Here is a 24,109-nt window from a genome sequence, read left to right as displayed (position 1 = left end):
TTTGCTTTGCTTTTTTCTCCTGAGGTTTCCTCACAGCTTTCTGCTGCTCTGTGCCAGCTTAGTGCACCAGCCAGGTGGGATCACTGCTGCAGAGCCGGGAGCTGCAGCCTCTGGCAGTCCCAGGGAAGCTGCACAGCTTGTCCAGCACTCCTGTGCACAGGGTTGGTAACATGGAGAGCAAAGATCCCGATGGAAACACCACACAGATATTATGTCAGATGCTGTTTGAAACAGAAACGGGCCCTCACCTCATCTTTTGGCACTTTGTCAAACTCCAGAGGTTCGGATGGGGCAGAGTGTGGGCAAGGCTTGTGTGCTCCTGGGAACATGGGGGGGGGTGCCTGTTGTTCTGGTTCAGGCCACTGTCTCATTTGTGGGTAATAATTACCACAAAAAACCCAACAGTGAACATCTCCTCTCCCTTCTTTGCCCCTTTATACAGATGCATTTGCTGTACAGATCAGGATTTGGGGGGGTGTAGCCAGGTGGGGATTGGTCTTGTCTCCCAGGTAACAAGTGACTGGACAAGAGGAAATGAGCTCAAGTTGTGCCAGGGAAGATTTGGGTTGGATATTAGGAAAATTTTAATCATGGAAAAGGGTTGTCAAGCTCTGGCACAGGCTGCCCAGGGCAGTGGTGGAGTCACAGTCCCTGAAGGGATTTAAAAGACTTTTAGGTGTGGCACTTGGGGACATGGTTTAGTGGTGGACTTGGCAGTGCTGGGGAAATGGTTGGAGTCCACGATCCTAAAAGTCTTTTTCTACTTAAATGAATCTGTGATTCTGTACTAAATGCTGTTCTTTTCCTCTCCTAAAAAAAAAAAAAAAAAAGACAGAAAAAAGAATTTAATTTCGTGTGTGCCCTTAAAATTTGAATTTAAAAAAAAAAAATCTTTCTCCCTAAACTAGAAATATATTGTTTGTTTGAAAAATGTTTGCATTTTGGTTTGTAAGTTGTTGCCAGGGGTTTTTGTGTCGTTTGGGGGTTTTTTTGTGTGTTTGTTTGTTTTTGTTGTTGTTGTTTTTAATTCCTCTGTATTCTGTGTTGGACTGCTAAAGCTAATTGCAAACTGAACATATTCATGGAGAGAGAATCACTTCATCCACTTACAAAACAACATCTTCTAATGAATAGACTATTCAAACATTTCTCATTGCTGAGCTGCAGAGGTCAAACTGATACTGACTTCCTGCATGGCCTTAGATAAGTCATTATCTCCCTCTCCTTTCTCTGCAAACCCTCACTGTTTAGTTCCTCCCAGAAGAGGTGTGAGAAAGAATTAGCTAATGCTGGTAAAATGTTTTGAATACAAAATGTGATTCACAGGTGCTAAAAGATGATCCCATCAGTCATCATTAGTGATGCTGTCATTTCCCAGCCTCTAATTTTTGGTTAGGTCTTCCACAAGTGGAAAGGAAACAGGACAGACTCAAAAAGTCCATTAATATTTATACTCCTGTCTTCAGATGTTTTAATAACAATTCATCATTCATTTCATCTATTACTGATCACTTTTAGAAATGGAGATGTTTCCTGGTCTACGGGTCTAAAAATTGTGTCCCCCACTAGTCTGAGAACTGATTTCCGTGGTTGGAGTGAAGGCAGCTCAGCCTCACCCACCCCTGGCTGTCCCATTTGATAGTCATATACACACCTAGGTGCCCCTTGGTTGTGTTCCAGCCTGTCACATCTTTTCTAGAGTAGATGGCCCTGTTCTCTGCTGTCTCTCACACTTTGAGAGTCCTCCCTTTTCTTTGCTGTTGTAAACATCAACACCTGTGCTGTTGATGAGCAGGGACAAGTTCCCGTGGTAATAGGTCTCCACCTATCACAGGGGTGAAATTGTGAACCAAAGCCTTATTCTGCTGCAGACAGATATTTTCCATGGTCTGTTCCTTTTCCTTTATATGATATATTTTAAATGTTGCAACATTATGGGTTGTGTATTTATCAGAGAGTACCCAGTGTGGAGAAGAGGACCATGGTGGTTAAGAGCCAACACCTGAGCCTGGCTCTGACCCTCCCAGGGAGCCCAAGGACCTGCTCTCGCTCCACTGAAACCTGTGTGGGTTTTGTCATAGATATTTAATGGTGTCAGGGCAAAGTGTCTGGTTAATCCCTGCTCACAAACCTGAGTAAAACACCCCTGCTCCATCTGAGATGGGAGTTAGACTCTGGCCCAGTGAGGAAGGGAGTGCCCCTGTGGGTGACTTGGGCAGCTCAGAAGCTTCTTAGCTCTGTCTTTCTGCTATGAACCCTAACGTGGGGATTTTTTGCAGTATGTTGGATTGTAATTGATTTATGTTGTCATGTAAGAAATGCTTGTAATGCATGGGATATGACTATTTTAGTAAGATGAGTATAATTTTTCTCCCCATTTATAGGATGGCTATTTTTCCCACCGACCGAAAGAGAAAATGCGAACAGACAGCAATAATGAAAATTCAGTCCCCAAGGACTTTGAAACTATTGATAACAGTAACTTTGCTCCCAGGACTCAGAGGCAAAAACACCAGTCTGAGCTGGTGAAAAAACCCCTTAGCAAGCAAAAGGAGCACTTGAGAAAGAAACTGGAAGAGGAAAAGATGAAGGAGAACTTGCTGCTGGGGAAGCACTCCAATGAGGTGGTGCAATTCAGTGAACACCCCGGAAAAAACAGCAGCAGCAACAACAACAACAATCTGAAGGAGATTGACAGGTCTCCAAAAGAGCATCTTTTAAAAAAAATTGAAAACAGCTCCCCTGAACTGAAATACGACCAACCACCCAAGTGTGAGGTCACGGGCAAAGAGGCAATCTCGGCCATGTCCCGCGCTAAGTCTAAGCAGTGCCGCCAGGAGATCGCGGATGTGTATTGTCAGCACAAGGTCGGGACGCTGATGCCGGAGAAGGTGACGCGGTTCTGTGCCCTGGAGGGTAAGTTGGGAGATGGTGAAGGAGAAATAACACAGTGTTCTCGGGGAAAGGACTCTGTGTGTTTGAAATGGCCTTCTGATGAGAAAAATGACTTTATTCCAGGAGTGTGTGATGGACTTAGGCCATGAAAACGAGGGAGGGTTTGGCGGTGTTTTAAACAGGGATGTACCTGGATGTCACAAGATCCTTGGTAGATTCCTACAGAATATTTTTTCGCTTCCTCCACATTTTTATTGCACAGTGTGATCTGGGTATTCAGCTGCTACTCCTGTTTCTTTTACTTCTTAGTCTAACCAGACTTTTACTTCTTAGCCAGAGTCTGGTTATTCTGTGCAGGAGTTTTGTGCTTTTTAGCGATCAGGGAACAGCCATTGTGAATTTTGGTGCTTTATGCTAACCAATAAATGAGTGGCATTGATGGCCATATGGCTATTTTTCTGGCACAGTGGAGTCCTAAGCATTTTGATAACCCCAGTAATTATCAGAAGTATAGTAAAAAAAAATTTCCAGAAGCATGGGGAAAATCCAATTTTGTGGCTGACTTCTATTTTTAATGTTCTTGAATCAGCAAAAGTTATTTTCAAAATCACTGCTGTAGAGAGTCAGTTACCTCTGCTGGCCTAAGCCAAGCTTTGATTTGTTGCCTTTGGTTTCTCCATGCCATCAGATCACAAGTTACCTCTCAGCTTGCTGTCAGTTTGCATTTCTGAGCTGACCTTTTCCTACTTTTCGGAGACTGCTTCATGTGTCACCATTCATCAAGCTATAAGCTCCCCACAGAGCAAAGTGCCTTTTAAAAAAAGAAAAAGCATTGATCAGTTGATCAAAGTGGGTATTGATCAAGGAACAACATTATCCACAGCAGCATTTGTTTATACAACAGTCCAGAGTCCCCACCCTGTAAGTGGCACTTCAGCCCATGCACAGAAGGATGTGCTGATGCCTTTGGCTGAGCTGAAAGTGCAGAGGGACTTTTACAAACTAGAGAATAGGTCTTGCTTTGAGATTATGGAGTAAACGTGGTGAGCCATTGGGACTAGGGGATGTTTAGTTTCTTTTGTTAGGAATATTTAGTTACATCCTCTAACCCCCACGGTACCTCTTTATTGCACCATCACAAAGCAGTGGGTGCTATAGGTGGTTTCAGTGTGGTGGAGAGGATGATCCATGTTGCTATTGCCTAAATTAGGAGGTTAAATTCCCTGTACAGACAGTGGAAAAGAAGAGGTGCCCCAGAGAATGTTTCCAAACAAGCGCATCTCCGTGTAATAAGATTCTTAGGTTTTTAATTTAGATGGTGCACGTTACCAGGATGAATGGTGTGACCACCCCATTCCCCACCCCAGTGCGTCTATGGCTGTTCTGTTTTGGTTTTTACCATCTCTCTTTTGGTGTTTTTTCTCCCTCTTATCATGGTAATACTCCGAGTTTTTAAGCTGGATGGGCAGACATTGGAGACCAAGAATTCATGGAGCAGGTAGAAGACTTAGTGTTCAGTGGGAAGATGGGAAGAGAAACAACAAAGGCAGCACAAGTTGAAGGGGAGATAAAAAGGTCAGCAGAGAATTAAGAATTTAGCAAAACCAGACATCAGTGACAGGCTGAGCATCAGTGAGTACCCCTGGGTGTCCCTGAGGTCCCAGTGAGGTGCCAAAGAAGGAATTCATGGTGAAAAACATGTCCTTGCCATCTTTCCTTATTCCTCCCTAATGACAGGACAGTCAGCTCTGGTCTGCTGATGGAGGTCAGCACCTTGCAGACACTGTCCTACACTTTTTGGGATCAAGGACATGTCTTAGTAATGTGATCGATGCTATATACCTTGTTTAGAGTAAATGCATCACATATACAAATATGCAAGTGATATCTTGGAGGGAGCTGGAAGATGTATTGTCATCAGTGTGGGCGCACACTGCAACTGTGCAATTTTGCACACACCTATGATTCCATCCCCTGCCTGGTAATCTTGTCTCCCAGGGATACAGGGTGACTTTCCAGAAGTTTTAAAAAACTGCCATTCTTAAAAACAGGTTTCTCAAGAAATATTTATTGCTTCTTTTTTAAATACAGATTTTATCTCTTATGCCCTGCAGCTGGGATAATAGTGTGGTCTTAGAACCAAGTACAGTGTTTCATTTTACACTTGAAGCCTTTCAGCATGTATGTACATAGGACATTGGTATAAATGCTTCAGTTGTAATAAGACATAGTAAAACATTCAGGAAACCTGGGAGCTACAAACATGACTAGAGAAATTAAGAAGTTGTCCAACTATGGTTAATTTAGGCAAAACTCATGTGATATGGATATATACCACATTAAAAAAATTAAGTGTAAAAAGACTGTGTGTAAAATTTTTAACTTTGCACAGCTAGAGTTTCATTTAGTTTTTTATTTTAGGCAATGATACTTATTTGAAAAGAATAATTGAGAGGCATCTTAACTTAGCCAGATGGACATGTGTGGAAGATGTTTTCTTTGCCTCAAGGTTATTTTCTGCTGCCCATGCTGACAGCTGAAGTTAACCACTTCAACTGCCAGATTTCCTTACAGAAAGTCTGGACCTCCTGTATTCCATATGAGGTTGCTCTAGAGCTGATTTGGGAGCTTTGCTGTGGGGAAGTGATAATGCAGCAGCATATTGAACGGGACATGAGTTGCTTATGCAGGAAGCACCAATGCACGAGCAGACTGGGACATCAGACCTACGGAGAGATCCAGCCTTTGAAGTCATTTTTCAAATCTCTGAATACAGTACTATCAAGACAAACGTGGGAACCCCAAAACTAAGGGTGTCCAGTGCCTACTGGAAGGCCTTAGATGTATAGAACTTGGTAGGTCCCTTGAATTTTACAACCCTGTTCAAGATACATTATCTGAGTTAAAAGTGCTGTGGTCCCATCTCTCTCCTCCCACTGTAGAACATAAATACTGCTGTCATTCACTCACAGGGTGGCTCCATCACTCATCAAAGGTGACTTCATCGACTCTGGGGGTCCTTGAAAGGAGTTGAACTTGGTTAGGAGATGTTTCTGAAGCACTGACCATCAGCTTTTGGGGATATAAGACACCCCACTGTTAGGATTGCTGGTAGGGGGAGGTGTGGGCAGGGGGTCTTGCTACTTTATGCATTAAAAAAGCTACATGCTGTTTGTCAGCAAAAGTCAGACACTGGGGACCTGAGTCTGTATTCAACATATGAGTGTTGTTCCCTTCAGTTTTGTTTGAAAAAAGGTTTCCTGTCTGTTTTCAGCGGAGCTGTGAAGTATAAATATTTATGCGTTTGGAGCAGCACATTCATCCATTATCCCAACATATAAACACGTTCCCAGTGCTGTGGTTTCCATTGAGATGTCATCCATTGTTTAATCCCCTTGGATCTTGTCTCAGCTGATCAAAACCACAACGTTGCTAAGTGTAGCTATCAGTCATGGACATGACTCCATCCAACTGCATTGTCATAAATGTTAAGTGATATGTTCGCTTGGGTGGTTATCAACGGGAACAGGATCATACAAGCTGTTTCTTTTTTAAATATTTTATTGTTTCCAAAGGCAACAGGCAAAGGAAGTTGATTATAACTATCTTCAGTGTATAAAAGAAAGAATTGTTGTAAGCCAAGAGCATGATATTCACTACTTGTTCGACATGCAGGTGTTATTTCTCTGAGGGCTGCAGTCCCTCTAAGGGCATTGCTTCTGAAGCAGCAAAACAGGACAGGGCAGCTTTACCAGTTATCTGACTTGCAGAGCACATGAGATGGTGTTTCCCAGCAAGCTGGTCCTAAAAACAGGGCACAAATGCTATGGAATAGGAGATTGGCGTCAAAGGCTTTAGGTGCAGCCTTATCCTTTCCTAGAGGGGGCCACCGTCAGCCTAGTCCTGTACGGGCCAGACTGGGGACACTGATTCCTGTGGTGTGACAGATTTGCTTCTGCTCACCAAAGCTGTTGGTGGACGTGGACCAGCTGCCTCCCTTCTTTGTCTGTCATCACGCATGGCCCTCCTCTTGTGCAGGGGTACTGGGAAGAAGCAGAAGTTTAAATGTGAATTCTTGACTCTAAAATAAGCTTCACTCTGTACCTAGATAAAATTCTCTTTGGCAAAGCACAAGTGACCTGATCTGCTGCCAGCAGAATCTCATATTACCATGGACAGGAGCACAGTCCCAGAATGACCACTGTTATGATTTCTGCTTACAGTCCTCTTTTTGCAATGGAAGTAGCCCAGCTACTGACCCACTGGCTGGGTTCAGTCCCCGAGTTCTCTGGTTTTCACTTCCATGTAGATGGTGGTAGTTTGTAGCTCTGAATCCCTTGCCTTGCAAGTTTGCTGGATGGACATGCAGCACAGTTCCTCCTTAGTCATTGGCTCCAGATCCACGAGTCATCATAGGCACTGTGCCAAGTGGTATCTGCACCAGGCAGTCCTCTGGATTGCCATATCCCTAGGGGAGACTCTGGCCTAATCCTTATCATTAATTACCCAACTGGGTTTATTCTTGACCCAAATCTATGGCTTTAGATAGACTAAAGGTATGTAGCAGGGTTTTTTGAGGGGTGTTTTCTAAGATGTAGTTCTGGTGAAAGAAAAGTCCCTAGGAAAGCAGAAGGCCTCAAGTGAGCCTGATTTATTTCCCTTTGGCTCTTCTGTTGTCTTTTCTTAGTTTTTAAACCACTGCCTTCATCTCTGTGGAGTAAACCCAGCTTATAATAAAGTAGGAAGATAATCAAGCTACCCTCATTCCACATCATTCATCAGACTGCCTTCTCCCTGGTTGCTTATTGATAATGCTGCTCTGGCCCATCGAAGCAAGAGCTTTCAGCTTCTTACAGGCTGCTGAGAAGAAAATTTTCCATTTCGTTTTAGAAAACACAGCCTTTTGGTTTTCAAACTGAGAGAAAAGGGCTCTGAAGCTCTGTTTACTGAATAATACACACAGGTAATAGCAATCTGAATGTCTACAGTGTTTTTACCTGACTACTTCAAGGTACTCAACAGAAGGAGCTGTGATTTGCAGGGAGGGAGAGGATAAGCCACTGAGATGCCAAATACTTATGGGCTGGAGCAGAGCTGTTCTTTAAGGCATGGAAATGAGAGCATACTCTATAAAATTTTAAAAGAATGGGACCTGTAGCTAAGCAAATAGAGGATTTCATCCACTCAATATGCATGTCCACACACACAGTGACGTAGAGACATTTGATTTGTTTAGCTTTTAAGTGTTTGGCAGTGCATTTTTGGACTTGCTGGGTTTGATCTACAGATCATTGAACCCCAGATTTGTCTTTTTCTGCTGGTTTCAGGATTCCGAATGACATTGGCTGCTGCTGCTTTTCAGTGTGGTTAATCCATTAGTGTGACAAAATCACTGTGGTGAGCTATACAGGGTTTAAGGAGCCTGCAAGAGGCACTGCACATGCAGCCCAGACAGCGGTTTAATTTGCTGCACCACAGATGACTCTGGTTGCAATAAATTTATTGTGAGTAGACTAATTGCAAAATAACCCTAATTGAGTAGTTATCGGCGAACAACATCCTGTGGAACAAAACTACTTACAATTAATAGCATTTAAGCCATACACTGGTATTCTGCAGAATGCTGAGATGTAATTACACCGTGTACAGAGATTGTGTACTGTTCTGGAAACCGTGTTTACAGCACTACTTTCATTATGAAGGGCCATTTCAAGATTCAGTATTTGCATTTTAGGCGAAATGAATTTATGAAATAACTCGTGTGTTTCTCCCCTCACATGTGTGAAGCAGAGCCTACTCTAATAAAATGAGTGAAACTGTGGCACTTCAAGGAGAAAAATGAGATCTCAGGTAGAATGTCTGTGGCCTGTGATTCTCAGATTTTTAATAATAAGTTTGTGTACTTACATGTTTAAGTTTGGATAGTTGAAATTAGGATGTAAGTAATAATGCAGTATATCATTTAAGTGATGAAAGTGCATGTCAGTGGTGGGACCCAAAGCGCACATAAGCCCCTGTCACCAGTCTGCCTGCCTTGCTGTGGGTGACCAGTGCCCTCTGGTTGTTTGAAGGGAGTGATGGGGCAGCCCTGATGTAAGAGCTACAAAACACTTCCCCCTGCTCACAGCTGGGTTGTTCCGTGGCAGGAGGGCCTAAATGAATGAATTATCCTTAGAAACTGCATCTGGCCAGTGGGTCAGAAACTGGACAATTTTCTTTGCAGAAAGAAGGTGTGTGCACATCTTGTAAGGGAACCAGAATTGCTAGAAATGTCCTTGTGGCATCCCAAATTAGGGTGACGTGGTTTTTCCACCTCCCTGCCTCTCTGGGACAGCTGCAACGTTGAAGACAGGGGACTGATGTTTCTAAGGATGTGTGAGCTTGTGATGTTGCAGAGCTCAGGGATTTTTCTTTCAAAAAAAGGCTGTTGTGAGCACAGGCTGGCTCTGTCGGCGCTGTCTTGCGTAGTTTCAGCTTTGGGATTAAAAGAAATTTCAGCGAGGGGAAAACTGTTGGGTGTCTATGACAATTAATCCTTTCATTTAAGTACAGACAGCTCCTGTCTAGATCATCTGCAAGTTTAGAAGTGGGAGAATGAGATCAGACTGATGATCCTGTTGTTTTTTTTCACGCGATGCTGGTGTCTGGTCACGTTTTCCACGTTAGGCCTGTCTGAACACCTGTGGATGTGGAGGCTGCAGAGTTGGTCCCTGACAGGCTGCAGAAAAACATCTAGGAAATGGCATCTCAAGGAAATGCTGAGAGCAGTGCATGACACAAGGAATGGGGGGCAGAAGGGCTGGAAAATTTATGGTCAGCAGTCCCAGTTCTCACCAAGCCTCTGTTTTGGAAAATGATATCGTTTCATGGAGCATTAAAGGGGGAGCGTGGGCAGGCGTGGGAGAGGATAATGGCTAAGTATGTCCTCGCTGCAAACCTCCTGGGAAGAGAGCACGAGGGTAGCAGAAGCTCAGTGAATATTTTGATAAAGATTACTGTGTATGTACAGAGATGACAGAAGAGTACTTAAGTGATTGTTAATGCTTCCCAGTGATCCTGAAGTGTGTGGACAGAGTGTTGGTGGGGAAAGTCAAATACAACTGTGGCTAAAGAAAATTGTTGGTGCAATTGTACGAGCTGGAGAGGGGCGAGGGATTGGGGAATGAGAAGGACCAAAAAAACCAAACCCAAAACAAATCCACAAAACCTAACCTCCACCTTTAGTACATTGAGCCATTCTGGAAACATGATGATTTTCATATAAAACAGGTGTTGGACCTCTGGAATGGACTCATTATGGTGTTTTTAGTAGACACACCCTTAAGAGGAAACACGGCATCTAATTATCTTAATTTCATGCATAGCTAGGCAGGCATTTGTGCATATTAGTGCTGAACTTAGCTTGAGTTGAGGTTGCACGAGCAGTCTCAATGTTATATTCTTTCCTAATTTGACTTTGTAACCAGAACAAAACTGTGTTAGAATGTCAATGTTACATAGTAATTGTAATCAAGCAACAGCAACTTTCAGATTTGCTTTTTGGTTTAGGCCTAAAATGTCACCAAGGACACAAGGAGCACAAATTCAGCTCTACCTTTCTAATCATTGCACCTCTGGAAATACCATTACTTAGCAAAGTAGTACTGTATTTTTACAGGAATCTACAGCTGATGAACTATTATTCTGAGACTGGGGAAGTGTTATGTTCCAGAACTCCTTGCTGTCTGCAGGTCAGGGCTGTCGGAGTTTGGTTTGAAGCCAGTGGCACTGACTGTATTACTAACTGGGGGGGGGAAAGTATTGACATTTAATTTCATCATCCTGAGCTGAGGCAAAGAATTTTCCTCTGGTGTGGCTTCTTCAAACAAATACCTTAACTTTTTACAGAGTTTGTTACAGAATTAAGTACACAGTTAAAGGGAATGCACCCCGCTTCAGGCAGGTTTTTGAAAATCTACGTTTATTTGATGTATTTTTGGAGTCACTGAGCTTTATGAGATGGGTGGCTGTTTTGTAATGTCTTTCCTTGGAAATGAAGAAGAGCTGTTTAAGAGATCTATTCTGAATTAAAATTCCAGCAATCTAGGCATGAAGCCAATCTTACAGGACATTAATGCCATTTTAAATTCCAAATCATAATTTACTTGTTTCTGCTGCAAACATTTCTTATGCAGAAGGTAGTTTTAAAACATCAGTCTTTTTTTCTCTGTGGGTAATCATGACTTCTATAGAAAAACTGAATGACAAGAATCTGTAGCTGAGCAACCTTGAGAGAGATTTTGAAATTGCTTAGTGTATATTTAGTCTTCCAAATAAATGCTCGTCTTTGATAGTTTGAGAGCACGTTAGAAGTGAATAGCCCTGATTCCCTGCTCACACTCTTTTAATATCCACGGTATGCCACTGATTTATCATCTAGTTGTGTCTAGTTATTCCTGATTGGCACCTTTGTAAGGAAGAACAGAGTACTCCCATCCCCCAGTAGCTACTGCTGTCACCAACAGGCTTAATTGAATGCACAATAAATTCTGAAGTATTTTACAGTTTTACTATAAAATACTTGTTTAAAGTCTTGGCCCTACTGAAAGGCCCATGGCAAAAATCCATCATTTTTCTTCTCTTGTTTTCTCACCAACCTCCAGGGAGGCTGAAGAATTTTTCAGTCCTTTCTCCTAGAGCTTACTGCAGCTGAATCATCTCATCCATTTCTTGTTTCAGTGCTTATCTGTCTGTCTTCATCCCAGGATGTCACTGTAAGAACAATGGGATATTTAGGCCAAAAAGCAGAATTACACAGCAGGAAAATCATTATCTATTAACTCAAACACTACAGTTTCTTGAAAATAATTTGAATAGCAACTGTATCTACTTTCAAATTGTGAAATTTGCAGGATGTCTTCTGAAGGACTGAATTGCCTGTTGCCTTTTAAAACAGAATTTCTCAATATGATTCTCAGGATGAAACCCAGACTTCTGCAGGCAGTGCTGTCTGGAGAGAATTGACTGTACTCTAGTGTCTGCATTTCCCTGCCACATCAGCTTCTCCTGTGCTGCTGCAACTTTTCTGGGTGCTAAAGACTTTGAAGAAAGGCCCTTCTACCTCCTAATGATGTGCTTTGTCTAGACTGAGGAGAGAGGGTGCATTTAGGTCGTGAGTGGGTGGTACCCACTAAGCACATCACTAACCATGTACAGGCTTGGTTCAGACGTGGGTTCAAATTTGCTGTTCATCATCACTGCACATACACACTGCCTGTGTTTTAGAGGAACCATGTTCTCCATAGGCAGTAAAATTCAGTGATAACTTCAACTTCACAAGTTCTTCTTAGCAGCAATATATTGCCTTTGAGTTAAGACAGGAGTTTAGAAATAAAAGCCTTTGTCCTTATGAATCAAAAGCTTTCATTTAGACACCATTCTCCTTACTTTACATTATTCCCTACTACCGTGGCCAGTGAAGATTCTTGTAGGAGGATACCCTTCTGACTCTGTCATGATGATGATTTGGGGGCCAGCTTTGTAAGTTTGAACATAAAATCTTTATGATACTCTGAGTATATCACATCTTTGTGTGGATCAGCTTGAAGAAGTTCATCTGCAGAGCTCCTCTCCCACTTTCTTGCTGATTCTTCTGGCTTGTGTTTGCTAACTTTTATGACCAGTTGTCCTTATGGCATGATCAAAGAATGTCCTGAGTTGGAAGAGACCCTCAAGGATCATTGAGTCCAACTCCTTGCCCTTCACAGGAAAACCCCAAGAATCCCACTGTGTACCTAAGACTGTTGTCCAAATGCTTCTTGAACTCTGTCAGGCTTGATGCTATGACCACTGCCCTGAGGAGCCTGTCCTAGTCCCCATCCACCCTCTGGATGAAAAACCTTTTCCTAATATCTAACCTAGACCTCTCCTAATAGTCTGCAGCAGTTGTAGGTCTTGTCAGGGAGCACCACAAAAAAAAGCTGTTAGTCAAAAGGACTTTTTCTGCAAATCTTATTGGAAGCCTCACTACTCACCTGAAGTTCAAGGCAGCCCTCTTTGTAACTAGAATATAATTGCTTGAATCATTCTCTTTGTTGCAAGGTGATTGTGTCTCTATTGTGGAGACATTCTTGCCCATAGTGATGGAAGTGTTTTGTTGAAGTCTTGCTTAATTTCTATAACTCATTAAAAGTTGTAAGAGAAGCACTTCCCTGGTGAGAATGCACCTTTGTTCATGACTGGCTGTAAACAGCAGCTTAAGCACTCTCACTGCTTACTCACCTGTGGTTTTGGTTGCAAATGAAGGTTTCCATCCAGCCAGTGGATGCTGCTGTGCAGTGGAGCATTTGAAATCGTGCTACTTTCAGACTGAAAGCTTCTGTGTATGCAGTGTGTTACTGTGCTGCATAATAGTGTGGAACTTGACAGTAGTATGACTAAACAGAGCCATGCATTTTCATGTTCTCCATCTATTTGTGAGCTATGATTCATTCTGGGCAATTTACTGAATAGTAGAGAGGAAAAGGGAAGTTCAGAAGAGAAATTTACTGCAATATATGTTTTACCCATTTGTACTTTCTCTTTTGCAGGGGACTGAGGTGTAGGTGCTCTGAAAGAATTTCACTGTGAGTCTCTGAGCAGGTTTAAAGATCTGTCCCAAGAGGGAGTCACTTTTTTGGTTGTTTATTCAGAAGCATATGAGAAATATACTCCCTTACAGAAGGGAAAGCTGGACAGGAGAACCCAGCCTGGCTCAGTTGCCCACCTTGTCAGAGAAGCAAATGGCTAAGGAGAGGTGTGATTGAGATTAATTGTGAATAGACCTACAGAGACTAATTGTGAAAAAGACTTCTCTGTCTGAGTTAACTCCATTGCAGATATATATAGAGAGGAAAAATGGTGGTGATGGTATTACAGTTAGTTTGGTATATACATGGATTTTAAATCCTTTTTATAAAGAGACTTGGAAGTAATTTTGTTACAAAATAATAACTTTTTTTTTTTACTGAGTCCCCTAAAGGAGTTTGCTGAACAAAAAAGTATCTTTAAAGAGAAAAATGGTAAGTTTCCTGAAGTCACTTAATTTAAGTGCTAAAACCTGTAGGTCTGTCCCTGAAAAACCCTGGTGTTTGCTGGGGGGATGAAGGCAAGAAATCAGTGCAGTTGTAGGTCCAGTCTGACTTACTGTCCCCTCCAGATGTATCAACACATCGCTGACAGTGGTTCTCCAGCTTTGCACCACAGAATGATACACAAATGTGAAGTCAGAGGAGAAATTTCCTGTGATGTTTGCCCTCCATTTTTAGCTGTTCAGCTCAACAGCTTCAGCCTGGTACAGGAACTTCTGTGTGGTGGCTGCTGCAAGAGGTGTCATTTGGGCAGTGGATCCCTTGAGTGCTTCTGCCTTAGAGACCTGGGCAAACCACAACAGTAACTTTCTCTCTTGACCTGCTAGCTTTTAGTATGTCTGATATTTTTGTGCCAAACCAAATCTATTCCCTTTGTTTCAGGGTGGTTAGGAAGGGAACTGTGGTTTTACTTATCATATATTTCAAAGATTGCCCGGTGCTGTATTAGTTTCCACAGTAAATTTCCTAAGGTAAAGTGACAAACCAGTAATTTTTCATTATGAATCAGCTATCCATGAAAGATTGGATTTAGGTCAGAATTTATTACCTTACGGAACCAAAGCCAATATTTTACATAATGTCAGCTATCTTGATATTAGAGAATTTTAATGGCTATGCAATTCTATTCAATGATGAAGTTATTTCAGTTGTCTAGAATGTGTCTGGGCAATTTGATATACAGAGCCTTGAGATGAAAATTGGATAAACATGGAAAATGGTGATTGATTGGTGAAAGGTTGCAATAATGTCTGCCTTGATATACCTTTTATTGTTAAATTATTTATCTAATGCAATCTCCTACACTTTTAGGAGTCTTTAAGTTGGCATTAAATCGATGTTTAAGTCTTCACAGTCAGGAAGGTCTCATAACTCAAACTGATAAATATCTTCCAACAGATCAAGTGGAATAATGATCTATCTTAATATCTGAAAGTAGGAAAGATATTATTCTTTCTCTCTGCTGTGAATCCCTAAAGAAGGACTGGGCCATAAACTGGAAGAATTAAGATTAGCAGACAGAAAGAAAAAGTAGTTTGTAGTAGTTTGTCTGGGGAATTGAGAGCAAATTTTGCTTGCTGGGAAAGACCAAGGCCTTCCAGGAGTCTCTGTGTGGCTCATTCCTGGAGGCAAAGAGACAGGGTCCACAGTGTTCTCTCTGCCAAGGCACACTGAGCATCTACTCCATATGACTGAGCCTTTGACTGATCCCTGCTCAGGGTGGAGAAGGTACCTGGTAGATCAGTAGAACAGAAACGTGTTTCCTTGGAAGAGCTGGAAACAGAAGCATTTGGATTTGCCCCTGGGAGCCAGAGGGTAAGACTGATCCCATACAAATGGCCATCAAACCAGTCCATGTCCTGTGCCCGTGTGCTGTGAAGCCTTGGTGCACATTTGCTCTGCCCTTCACATCCTCTCACTTATGTTCTTTTGTCTAGAGTTTGTCTAGATACAGATTAATAATTTTGTATGACATTGTTCAGAAAACAGTGTGGGTAACTTATTTTTTTCCTCATCTACCAAGTGTTATATGGCAAGGGCCTGCATTATCTGTCTAGAAGGCAGATAATAGGATCAGCAAGCACAGCTGAAGCTTTTGCTGCCTATGTACCAGTTTAAACACCACAAAGAAATGTTAAGCATGGTCTATAGGCAAAAAAAAGTTAATCAGATAGTAACTAAATCCAGTGAAGAGTGAGTGGGAATGTCAGTCCCTTTCTACCTTAAAGGCAGTGATATTGTTGAAAACTAATGCTGGAATTTTCTTTGAATAGTAAGAGGCTTTTCATTTTTTGAGGTGGAGATAGAAAAAAATTATCTTATGGATAAACAGAATCTCCAAATGAGTTTTCATCTTTAAGCATAACAAATTTATTTTAACCTATATCTAAAACTAGCCAGCTGAAATAGCACAAAGCTGCCCAAAATACACCTTCAATACTTTCTAAGTTTGTGCAGAATTCAAGCAGAACGTGAAAACTGTGCATCATCCCTCATTTCAGAGCTGGTGAAACATTTTTCAGCATTTGCATAAATCATGGTTAGAAATAATTGTGATTTGACAATTTTCTTTTCTGAGTTGAGAACTGAAAACTGTAATTGCTGGCTGTCCTAAATTGGTGTAGCTTCATTTGGATAAAGCAGTGAACCAAACTGACCCTGCAGCTTTTCTAAAATGCCATCATCGTCCTTTCCAGCAGCGTTTGCTTATGCTGAGTTAAAACATAAAAAATCCTACATTTCTTCAGATTAATTGGATTAAGCTAGACTGGAAATGGTGTAATACTGCACAGTAGGCATTTAGCATCCCTAAAACTTCAAGCTTCAAAGAGCAGTTTCTGTAGCAGTTCAGGCTCCCTACCTGGGCTTGTTTATTGCTTTGAACATGCAGACATACTTTTATGATTCATAATCATCCTTAAAGAAATTCAGCTGTTATTTAAAATGCTCTGTTGGGAGTGCTCAGTAGTTATTAATTAATAATGCATCAGCAAAGCAACAAAAAGGCAGGTAAAGATGCAGTTAGAAGTATTGGCTGGGTCTCCTTCAGAATTGTGTTTATGTCTTGTTTCCCCAGGGTTAGCTCGTCATCGTGACTCTGGGTTCTCCTCTTCATGCTCCAGGCACTTTCTTTAGAAAATACTGACTGATGCATGAGTATGTCCATAATTAAAGGTAAATGAAAATGCCTGTTGGCATGTTGGTGTAGGTTAAGAGGTGTAATCTGACTCTTAACACTTTTTCAGTGCCAGAAACCTGTCAGGGAGTCGTGAAAAGAGAACACAAAACCATTCAGTAATATCTTTGAAATGCAGAAGATTTAAGGCTAAGTATAAAGAGGAAAAAAAAATCCCACACCAAAATCTACTTTGAACTGCTGTTATATATGGCTAAAGAGGAGTTTTATTACACTTTATTACAGTGTCAGTGAGGTTCAACAACACTGTGAAAGTCAGTACTAACCTGGTGTCATTGTGGTTAGAGTTGGACCAACTAAATGTTGCTGCTTTGAAGATGGATGAACTGTTGGGAGATTTCCTATACCCTCTGCTGGTCCAGAGCTGAGCTCTATTTAGCAATATTTTTTTGCATTTTGCTTTCATGCTGATTACCACATTTGCAATGTGTCCTATTTTTGTGTGGTAATTGGTAATCTGGAAAAATTTACTTGGTGTGCAAGATTTAATATTAGTTCCTGCTGCCATGCTGACAATGAATTAGCTTTTTGGACTCTATCATATGTTCTCAGCAGGCACATATGTAATTAAAACGAGCCCACGTTGAGTTTCATATTAACACTCAAATCACCTTTGGCAAAAGGTCTCTCTGGTTTTTTGGGATTATACACTAGAGCAATGTAATTATAGTGTCAGGTGTGATTGCTACTTTTAAATACTTCTTCATTTAAAATTATGTTAAACTTTTCCATACTAGTTCACTTTTGGATTTATAGAATGATTTTGTTCTAATAAAAAAGTTGCCAGCACAGGCATTCTATTTCAAATGTCATCCTCAATTCTGTGAAAGTTGTCCTGTTGAACAGTAAGCATTTAGTATCAGGAGACATTGGATTAGCTTACATAAAGTGTCATCCTAGACATTAAAATTGTTCTTTCATTAGTGAAGAGTGGTACTTGCAACAGGAAAGTCAGGGTGGTCCAGTCTCAAGAAGGAAAGGGGGAGAGTGAGTGGTGTGTGTATGGAAAAACAGTTCACCTTCCTGCAGTACTGTCTTAAGAACTAATATGAAGAGATTTTTCATCATTTTTTTAATGTCAAAATAAAGATAGTGGAAATTAAATTATATTTGAAGAAAATTGCAGCTCAGTTCTATTTGCTTCTTTCAGCCAGAATGGGGAATTGTTAAGGAGGCTCAAAGTTAATCTGCATTTATATAGATCAAGAATTGTTCAGAACTGGAACATGAGCAGAATTTGGTTCAAACATGCTAATCCTCTTTTGATACTGATTTTACACTGTCCATTCTCCATTGATTTCAGATGGGCTGCAGAGTAGGAGATGGATTGAAATTAATTCAGCAGATAAACTGAATAGTTATGTTGCTACTACTCATTAACGAACTCCTTGCCTTAAAAAGTAGTATTTCTCCTTTGCCTCCATTAAAAATAATCTTTGGGGGTTTTAAGCTGTGAGAAGGATGAGTTCCTGATGGTCCACAGCCTCACAGAAGTGTTTGCAGCAGGAGCTACTGTAGAGATAGGAGACCTTGCTGTAGCTCTCAATGATTCCTGATTCTCTGGTGCTGTGCTTTTGTACCTTTCTGTAATGAGGTGCAGACATCTTTACTGGTCCTACCCATGCAGATAGTGAAGTATAGAACTGTTTCTGCAAAAAATAACAGCAAACCTGTTGGGGTGTTTTTCCTGTCTCCTTCACTGAGGTGCTCAGCGACTCAGGGTTGTGGAGCACTTGCTGCTGGTCTGGGAGCCTGCAGGTGATGGGCAGCTTTAACCAGCTGACAGCCAGGCAGTTGTTACTGCAGATCCTCTGCCAGCATTTCTTATTTTTTCTGGTCTCTTTTTTTTTAAATAAACATGTCATTTTCCAATCTGTGAGATGTTTCTCATGTTTCACACTTTTCATCTCCTAAATTAGGTTTGCTTAGCAGTTTTGCTGCCAGTTGGTGATTTTCATGCCCTACTGTGCTATAAAAGCCAAGTTGTGAATAAATTTGTTTGGGGCTCTGTCTTTTGAGGAGGAGGAGCTGAATTACATCTGAACACAAGTTGCTTGCGGTTTTTTTCTCTTTTAAGCCTTCCCTTGTGATAGGGGTGATCAAATAGTGTATGAGTGAGAGATGGCAGGAGAAAAACCCAATTATATTGGAAACCAATGCTACTGAATTACATCTAGACCTTCAAAGCAATTTTTAGCACTTACTTTACCTAATTAAAATACATAACTCCTTGGATGTGTGCCCTGTCTCATAGTGTGCTGCCCCATTAAGTTATTCCTGGAGATCCACACTAACAAATCGTGCTCACTTCTGCCAAACTCCCCAAATTCAGTGGTGTGGGATAAGCTGCACAGAAGCAGAGCCTCCCTGAAGCCAAGGTCCTGCTAAAACCTTGCCAGCACAGAGGCAGCAGCATTGGAAGGGCAGGATCTGCCCCAGCTGCAGGAAGTGGGAAGTGCCTGGGGCCAAATTTAGTACCTCTGACTGCTGACATGGAGAGTTGCAGAATGGGAAGGCAGACTCTGAGGAGCAGAGTTAAGATAATTTTAGAAATAGTATCCTTTATTATTTTTGTCTGTAAAAAGTCAGCATTAATTTTTTTGTTTCAAACATTGCACAGATACTCCTCTTGTGCAGTATAGAGCAGACTCTTCAGCAAGTTACTGTTTAAGCAGCTCTTTGACATCCTAGGTCATCACAGCCTTGTTAAAATCTGAGAGGAAATTATAACTGATTTATAAATTATGATATTAGTGCAAGAATGTATTTCACTTACAAATTCTCCCCAGATGCTTTTAACAGCAGCCAGTGACTTATTTAGCCAATAAAATGACGTTTTCTGCACATTAGACTTTTTTTAACAACAAAACTGTAATGTCTATTGAAGTACAGAAAAATTACTTTATGTTGCTTTTGTTGAACATTTTCTGATGCCAGCAATTTGATTTTTTCTTTGTTTTCCTCTAGTGGTATGTTAATGGGATCTTTTTATACTGTGATAGAGTAATGGAGTGAAAGTCCTTTATTTTAGCAACAAGACTATGCTGTTTTGTTCTGTTCTTTGCCCATAAATATAACTGTGAATATACATCCTTGTGAAAACCGATCCAAATAATTTTCATGAGAACATTTTAAAAAAATCAAGCTCAGTTAATTAGTAGTAATTTGTTCCTTGCTGGCAAAAACATTGTATTAGGAATTGTTTTCCCTGTTGGTTCAAAGGGATGAATGTTAAAAGGCCATCATCAAACCCACCTGCTATGGCTGCATCTGCTTCCTCTTATTAGTGATGTTTCTCAATAACTGAAACTCAGGTGTGAAAGGGGGAGTTAAAATTCTGTATTGAACTCCTCATACACATTTAATTATATATGTTTATGAATGAAAGTCATTTTAATACTCTCTCTTTTGTGTGGCAAGCTTGCTTTAGAAATTGCTGACGGATGTGTGGGGGCTCAGGTTTGCTGCTGGTGCAGCTTTCCAGGCTGGAGTTGGGCAGTTCCTGGGCAGGTTGGGGGTTAGTTGGGAGGGTGGGGAATGGGCTGTGGAGCAGAGCAGGAGTTTAGCAGCTGTCTGGTGGATGGATGTTTCAGTCGCTCAGAACCCATCACAGTGAAGCATGGAATTCAAGATATGATTTTCAAGGCACCCTAATTGGATTAGAGGGATTGTATTAAAGATATGTTGGCTATGAAATGTTTCGAGGATTAATGCCAGATGATTTTTTTTTCTTCCTTCTTAAACTATCTTTACTAATCCCTCTTGATCAGAAGCAGCTTCTGGAAAGCATTCTAGCCAGGAAGGAGAGCCCAGCCCTGCCTTTCCCATCTCCAGGAAGAGAGACATAAGTTGTAATATGCAATGCACAGACCAAAATTCTCCATTGTAGTTAGATCCAGAGTACTTACTGGTACTTTTTTTTTCTAAAAATGTGCATATTTACATCCTGAACATTGTCCATGTTAATGAACAATTTTGGGGTATAAGGGTGGCCCGTGGAAGAATTAACATCCGTGTGTTTCTCCTGTGTTTTAACCTGTCCATATATGCTAAAATCTAGCTTAAGTAATGCAGTGGCATTTATTATTCAGATGTTATTGTAACTGAGCATACTATACAATTAAGTTTTTGAAGTCTGCCAAAGGAACCAGCATTAATTGCTTACAGTAGAATCTATTTGCTGTTGGAAATGTCACAATATAATTATGTTACATTCCTCTGTCTGGCAAGTAATATACTCAGAGAAGATTGGTCCTCTTTTTCTTCTCTGTTGGGTAAAATTGCTCACATTCCGCATTCATCCTTTAAGTTGTACCCATGGTAGCAAGCTTGCTTGAAGTACATGAGCTGATCAGTGATAAAATAAAGTGCTACTATTCAGATGAACAAATGAGAAGTACTTTGGGTCATTTGGGAAAACCATTGCTTACCAGGGTCCTTTGACATAAAGGATATTTGACAACAGTTATGTGTCTAGCAGTGTATCCACACTCAAGGCATGTATGTATTTATGGTACATACACATACATGAATCTGATGTCTCACACTTCTTTTGCTGCCACAGTGTGAGGTTCTTAAAAGCGCTTAGTCCCAGCCCTGCAGCCTTAGAAATCCATAAAAGCTTAACTCAAAGGGATGCAGAGGAAGCACAACCTGACAGCTTTGGCGTGGATCTTCCCAGACATGTGCTATTTATCTTTTCTCTGCCTTTTGACTGTATTGTGAAATTCCTATTAATTTCACTTGCAGTGCAAGTGTCAGCTAAAATATAAGGCTAAACTTTCCCATTTTGCAACACAGTGATGCAAGGGACAAGTATGTGAGTTGAGTTTTGCTTTTGCTAGTGCAGCCTTTATTCTCACTACCTCACTAGACCTTTTCAAAGTAGCTATGTAAAATACATGGGAAAGTCTTTACTTTTTTGGTCTGTTTCCAATATTGTGTTCATAATTATCTTGGGCAGAGAATAAAGGCAGACTCTGTCCTTCCGATTCTGCATTTAAAAAAATAGGAGACAGATGTAATGGAATCTCAAAGGAAGGATTAATTTCTAGTTAGCAGGCCAGCTAGTCATATGGTATAAATTCACTTGGTCCTGGCCTTGCACCAACTGATTATAATGATTAATTGTTAATTTCTTAAGATTATCTGGGGGAAATGATAGTTTACATAGGACTTGAAAGCACAGTAAAACAAAATGGGCATACATTGATCAGGCAGGTAACAAACATGCTTTTATCTACCTCTTCAGTTCTTGATAGTCTCAGCAGTACATAATATCTCTTGGGAGATCCTGTGAAGTAGAGGTGTATGTAGTTGCTGCTGTTTTCACTCCTTATTGATTATTCGTGCTGTGAGCATGAGAGGTAGAGATGGTGTAACGGTTAGGATTTGCCACTCTCCAAACACACTGAAACAGACACTCCAATCAGCAAAGGCTGTTTCAAATGCTAATTTGAAGTATGAGCCTTGATAGATTTCTTTTGCTATTTTGCTTAGGATTTGTTATGTTGATATTGTTACTTTCTTGTTTGATGTATACCTTGGTTGCTGTGTAGTAACTGGTCGGCTTTCAAGTTTCTGTTCCTTGAAGGCTTAAACTTCCTGATCATTTGTGGCAGAAGAGAAAGTCTGAACTGAAATAAGGACATTTTCTATGTTTTTATCCTATCTTGCTCAAGAAATCTAAAGGCTTCTCCAGCAGGGAAGGGAGTGAAGTGCTTCAGTGTAGAGAAGAGCTGACTCCAAAGCCCATTGTTAGTTTTGGCATGAATGGCAGTGAGCCAGTCACTGGGGTCCCAGCTGGAATGTAATCCATCTGCAGTGAGAGGGCTGGCATCCTCTGCTGTGTAATTCAGGCCACCTAAATCAATGGCCAGTTCTCTAATAGAGGTGCCCTAAGGGCAAACTGCAGGACTTGGGAGCACCTCTGGGCTGCCATCACCCACCTCCCCTGACAGCAGCTCTGCTGTACCAGGAGGAGACTGATGGACCTGTGGGCCACCACTGTTGCCTGAGAGAGCCTTGAGTATAACAGCTCCTATAAAGGAGCCTTTTTGCCATTCTGACCAGTTCTACCTCTACTGCCATCACCTAAACAGCTTCTGGAGAGTCCTTCTGTCTCCACGGACTGTTTGGAGAGGCTGTGCAGCAGCAAGATTTAGAGGCACCTGAATTATGTTTCTGCACTTGAGTGGTATGAACCTCCCCACTGTCACTGCTCAGAGGGGTAGGGACTGCAGGCAGCTTGGTGGCCAGCAGCCCTGGCAGGGGCTGTCCAGGAAGGATGTGCTGGTGGCCAGTGACCCATAGCAGGCACCGACTAAACAAGCTGCCCAGAAGAACTGGGTCCCCTCCAAATGCTTTTGTAGAAGCCAGAGTGCTGTTGGCGTGGCTGTAGCTGTGTCCAGAAAATGCAAATTGTGAATGAGGTTTTATAAATGCTTCTGTTTGGGTTTGTGTCATCAGTTTTCTTGGGAGTGGTGGGATGACTTATCTCGTCTGACAAATTTCTGTTCTCATCAGTTTTGGGCTGTTGATAGGAGCATCCTTAGCAACAATTAGTGGTGGATTAGATAACTAAACACATGCCTCATCTCAGCCCTTTCACTTCTCTCCTTGTGTAACCTCTCCCCTCCTAAGGAGCACAAAGCCTCCCAGACAGTGGTAACTCAGCTGGGTGGGAGTCAATTCCTGGAGCACAAGAGCTGATCGAAGTGTCTCCTCCTGCAGACAACCTGGCTGGTTGGTCTCCACAAGTTTTGACTCTGAGCTGGGGATCCCACTCTTAACAGGCTGCTGGTTTGTCTTGAAAATCAAGCTGGAAAATCTCTTTTATTTACAGTGTTTTCTTAGGGCTGTATGATACCTGTAAATAGGTACCTGTAAATAGGGGTCTTTCTCTTTTTTGTGGTTTCCAAGGGTGTTACCTCCTAAATGTTAGGTTATAGAATCAGAATGGTTTGGATTGGAAGGGACCTTAAAGATCATCTAGTCCCAATTGCCCATGCCGTGGGCAGGGACACCTTTCACTAGACCAGGTTGCTCAAGGCCTTATCCAACCTGACCTTGAACACTGCCAGGGTTGGGGCATCCAAAAAGGAAGGAAAATCACTGCCTTTGACCTGCTGGCTACACTCCTTTGGGTGCAGCCCAGGATTTGGATGGTTCTGGGCTGCCAAGTCCACCTAAGGTTTAAGGTGCAAGAGGACTGAATGGTCTTTACACGGAATATTTGTGCCTGTTCTTGGATTTGCTGTATGTTACATCTCTGAAGTCCAGTAATGTCACTGGATATAGTAAACATAGCCCAATGCTCACTTAGAAGGCATTTTGTATTCACCCTAGTAACACTGATCATGATGTGCTAATTGACTGTTAATTGATATGATAAATACTATTATTAGGAGAT

At 41.5% G+C, this 24,109-nt stretch overlaps 1 protein-coding gene across 1 annotated transcript in view; it reads left to right on the top strand.

Annotated features, from left to right (window-relative positions):
• The first annotated feature begins 2,390 nt into the window (after positions 1-2,390).
• The window catches only part of XYLT1 (xylosyltransferase 1), an 84,681-nt gene continuing 62,962 nt past the window's right edge, over positions 2,391-24,109 (top strand). Inside the window, exon 1 of the mRNA XM_029957907.1 lies at positions 2,391-2,916. Within this exon, the coding sequence (XP_029813767.1) occupies positions 2,418-2,916 (499 nt within the window). The 5' untranslated portion in view covers positions 2,391-2,417. The remainder of the gene's footprint in view (positions 2,917-24,109) is intronic.

The sequence above is a fragment of the Manacus vitellinus genome, unplaced genomic scaffold (assembly GCF_001715985.3).
Source record: "Manacus vitellinus isolate BGI_N305 unplaced genomic scaffold, ASM171598v3 scaffold_12_pilon, whole genome shotgun sequence".
NCBI classification, from domain to species: Eukaryota; Metazoa; Chordata; class Aves; order Passeriformes; family Pipridae; genus Manacus; species Manacus vitellinus.
The sequence above is the reverse complement of the archived record's forward strand: the minus strand, read 5'-3'. Positions and strand labels throughout refer to the sequence as shown.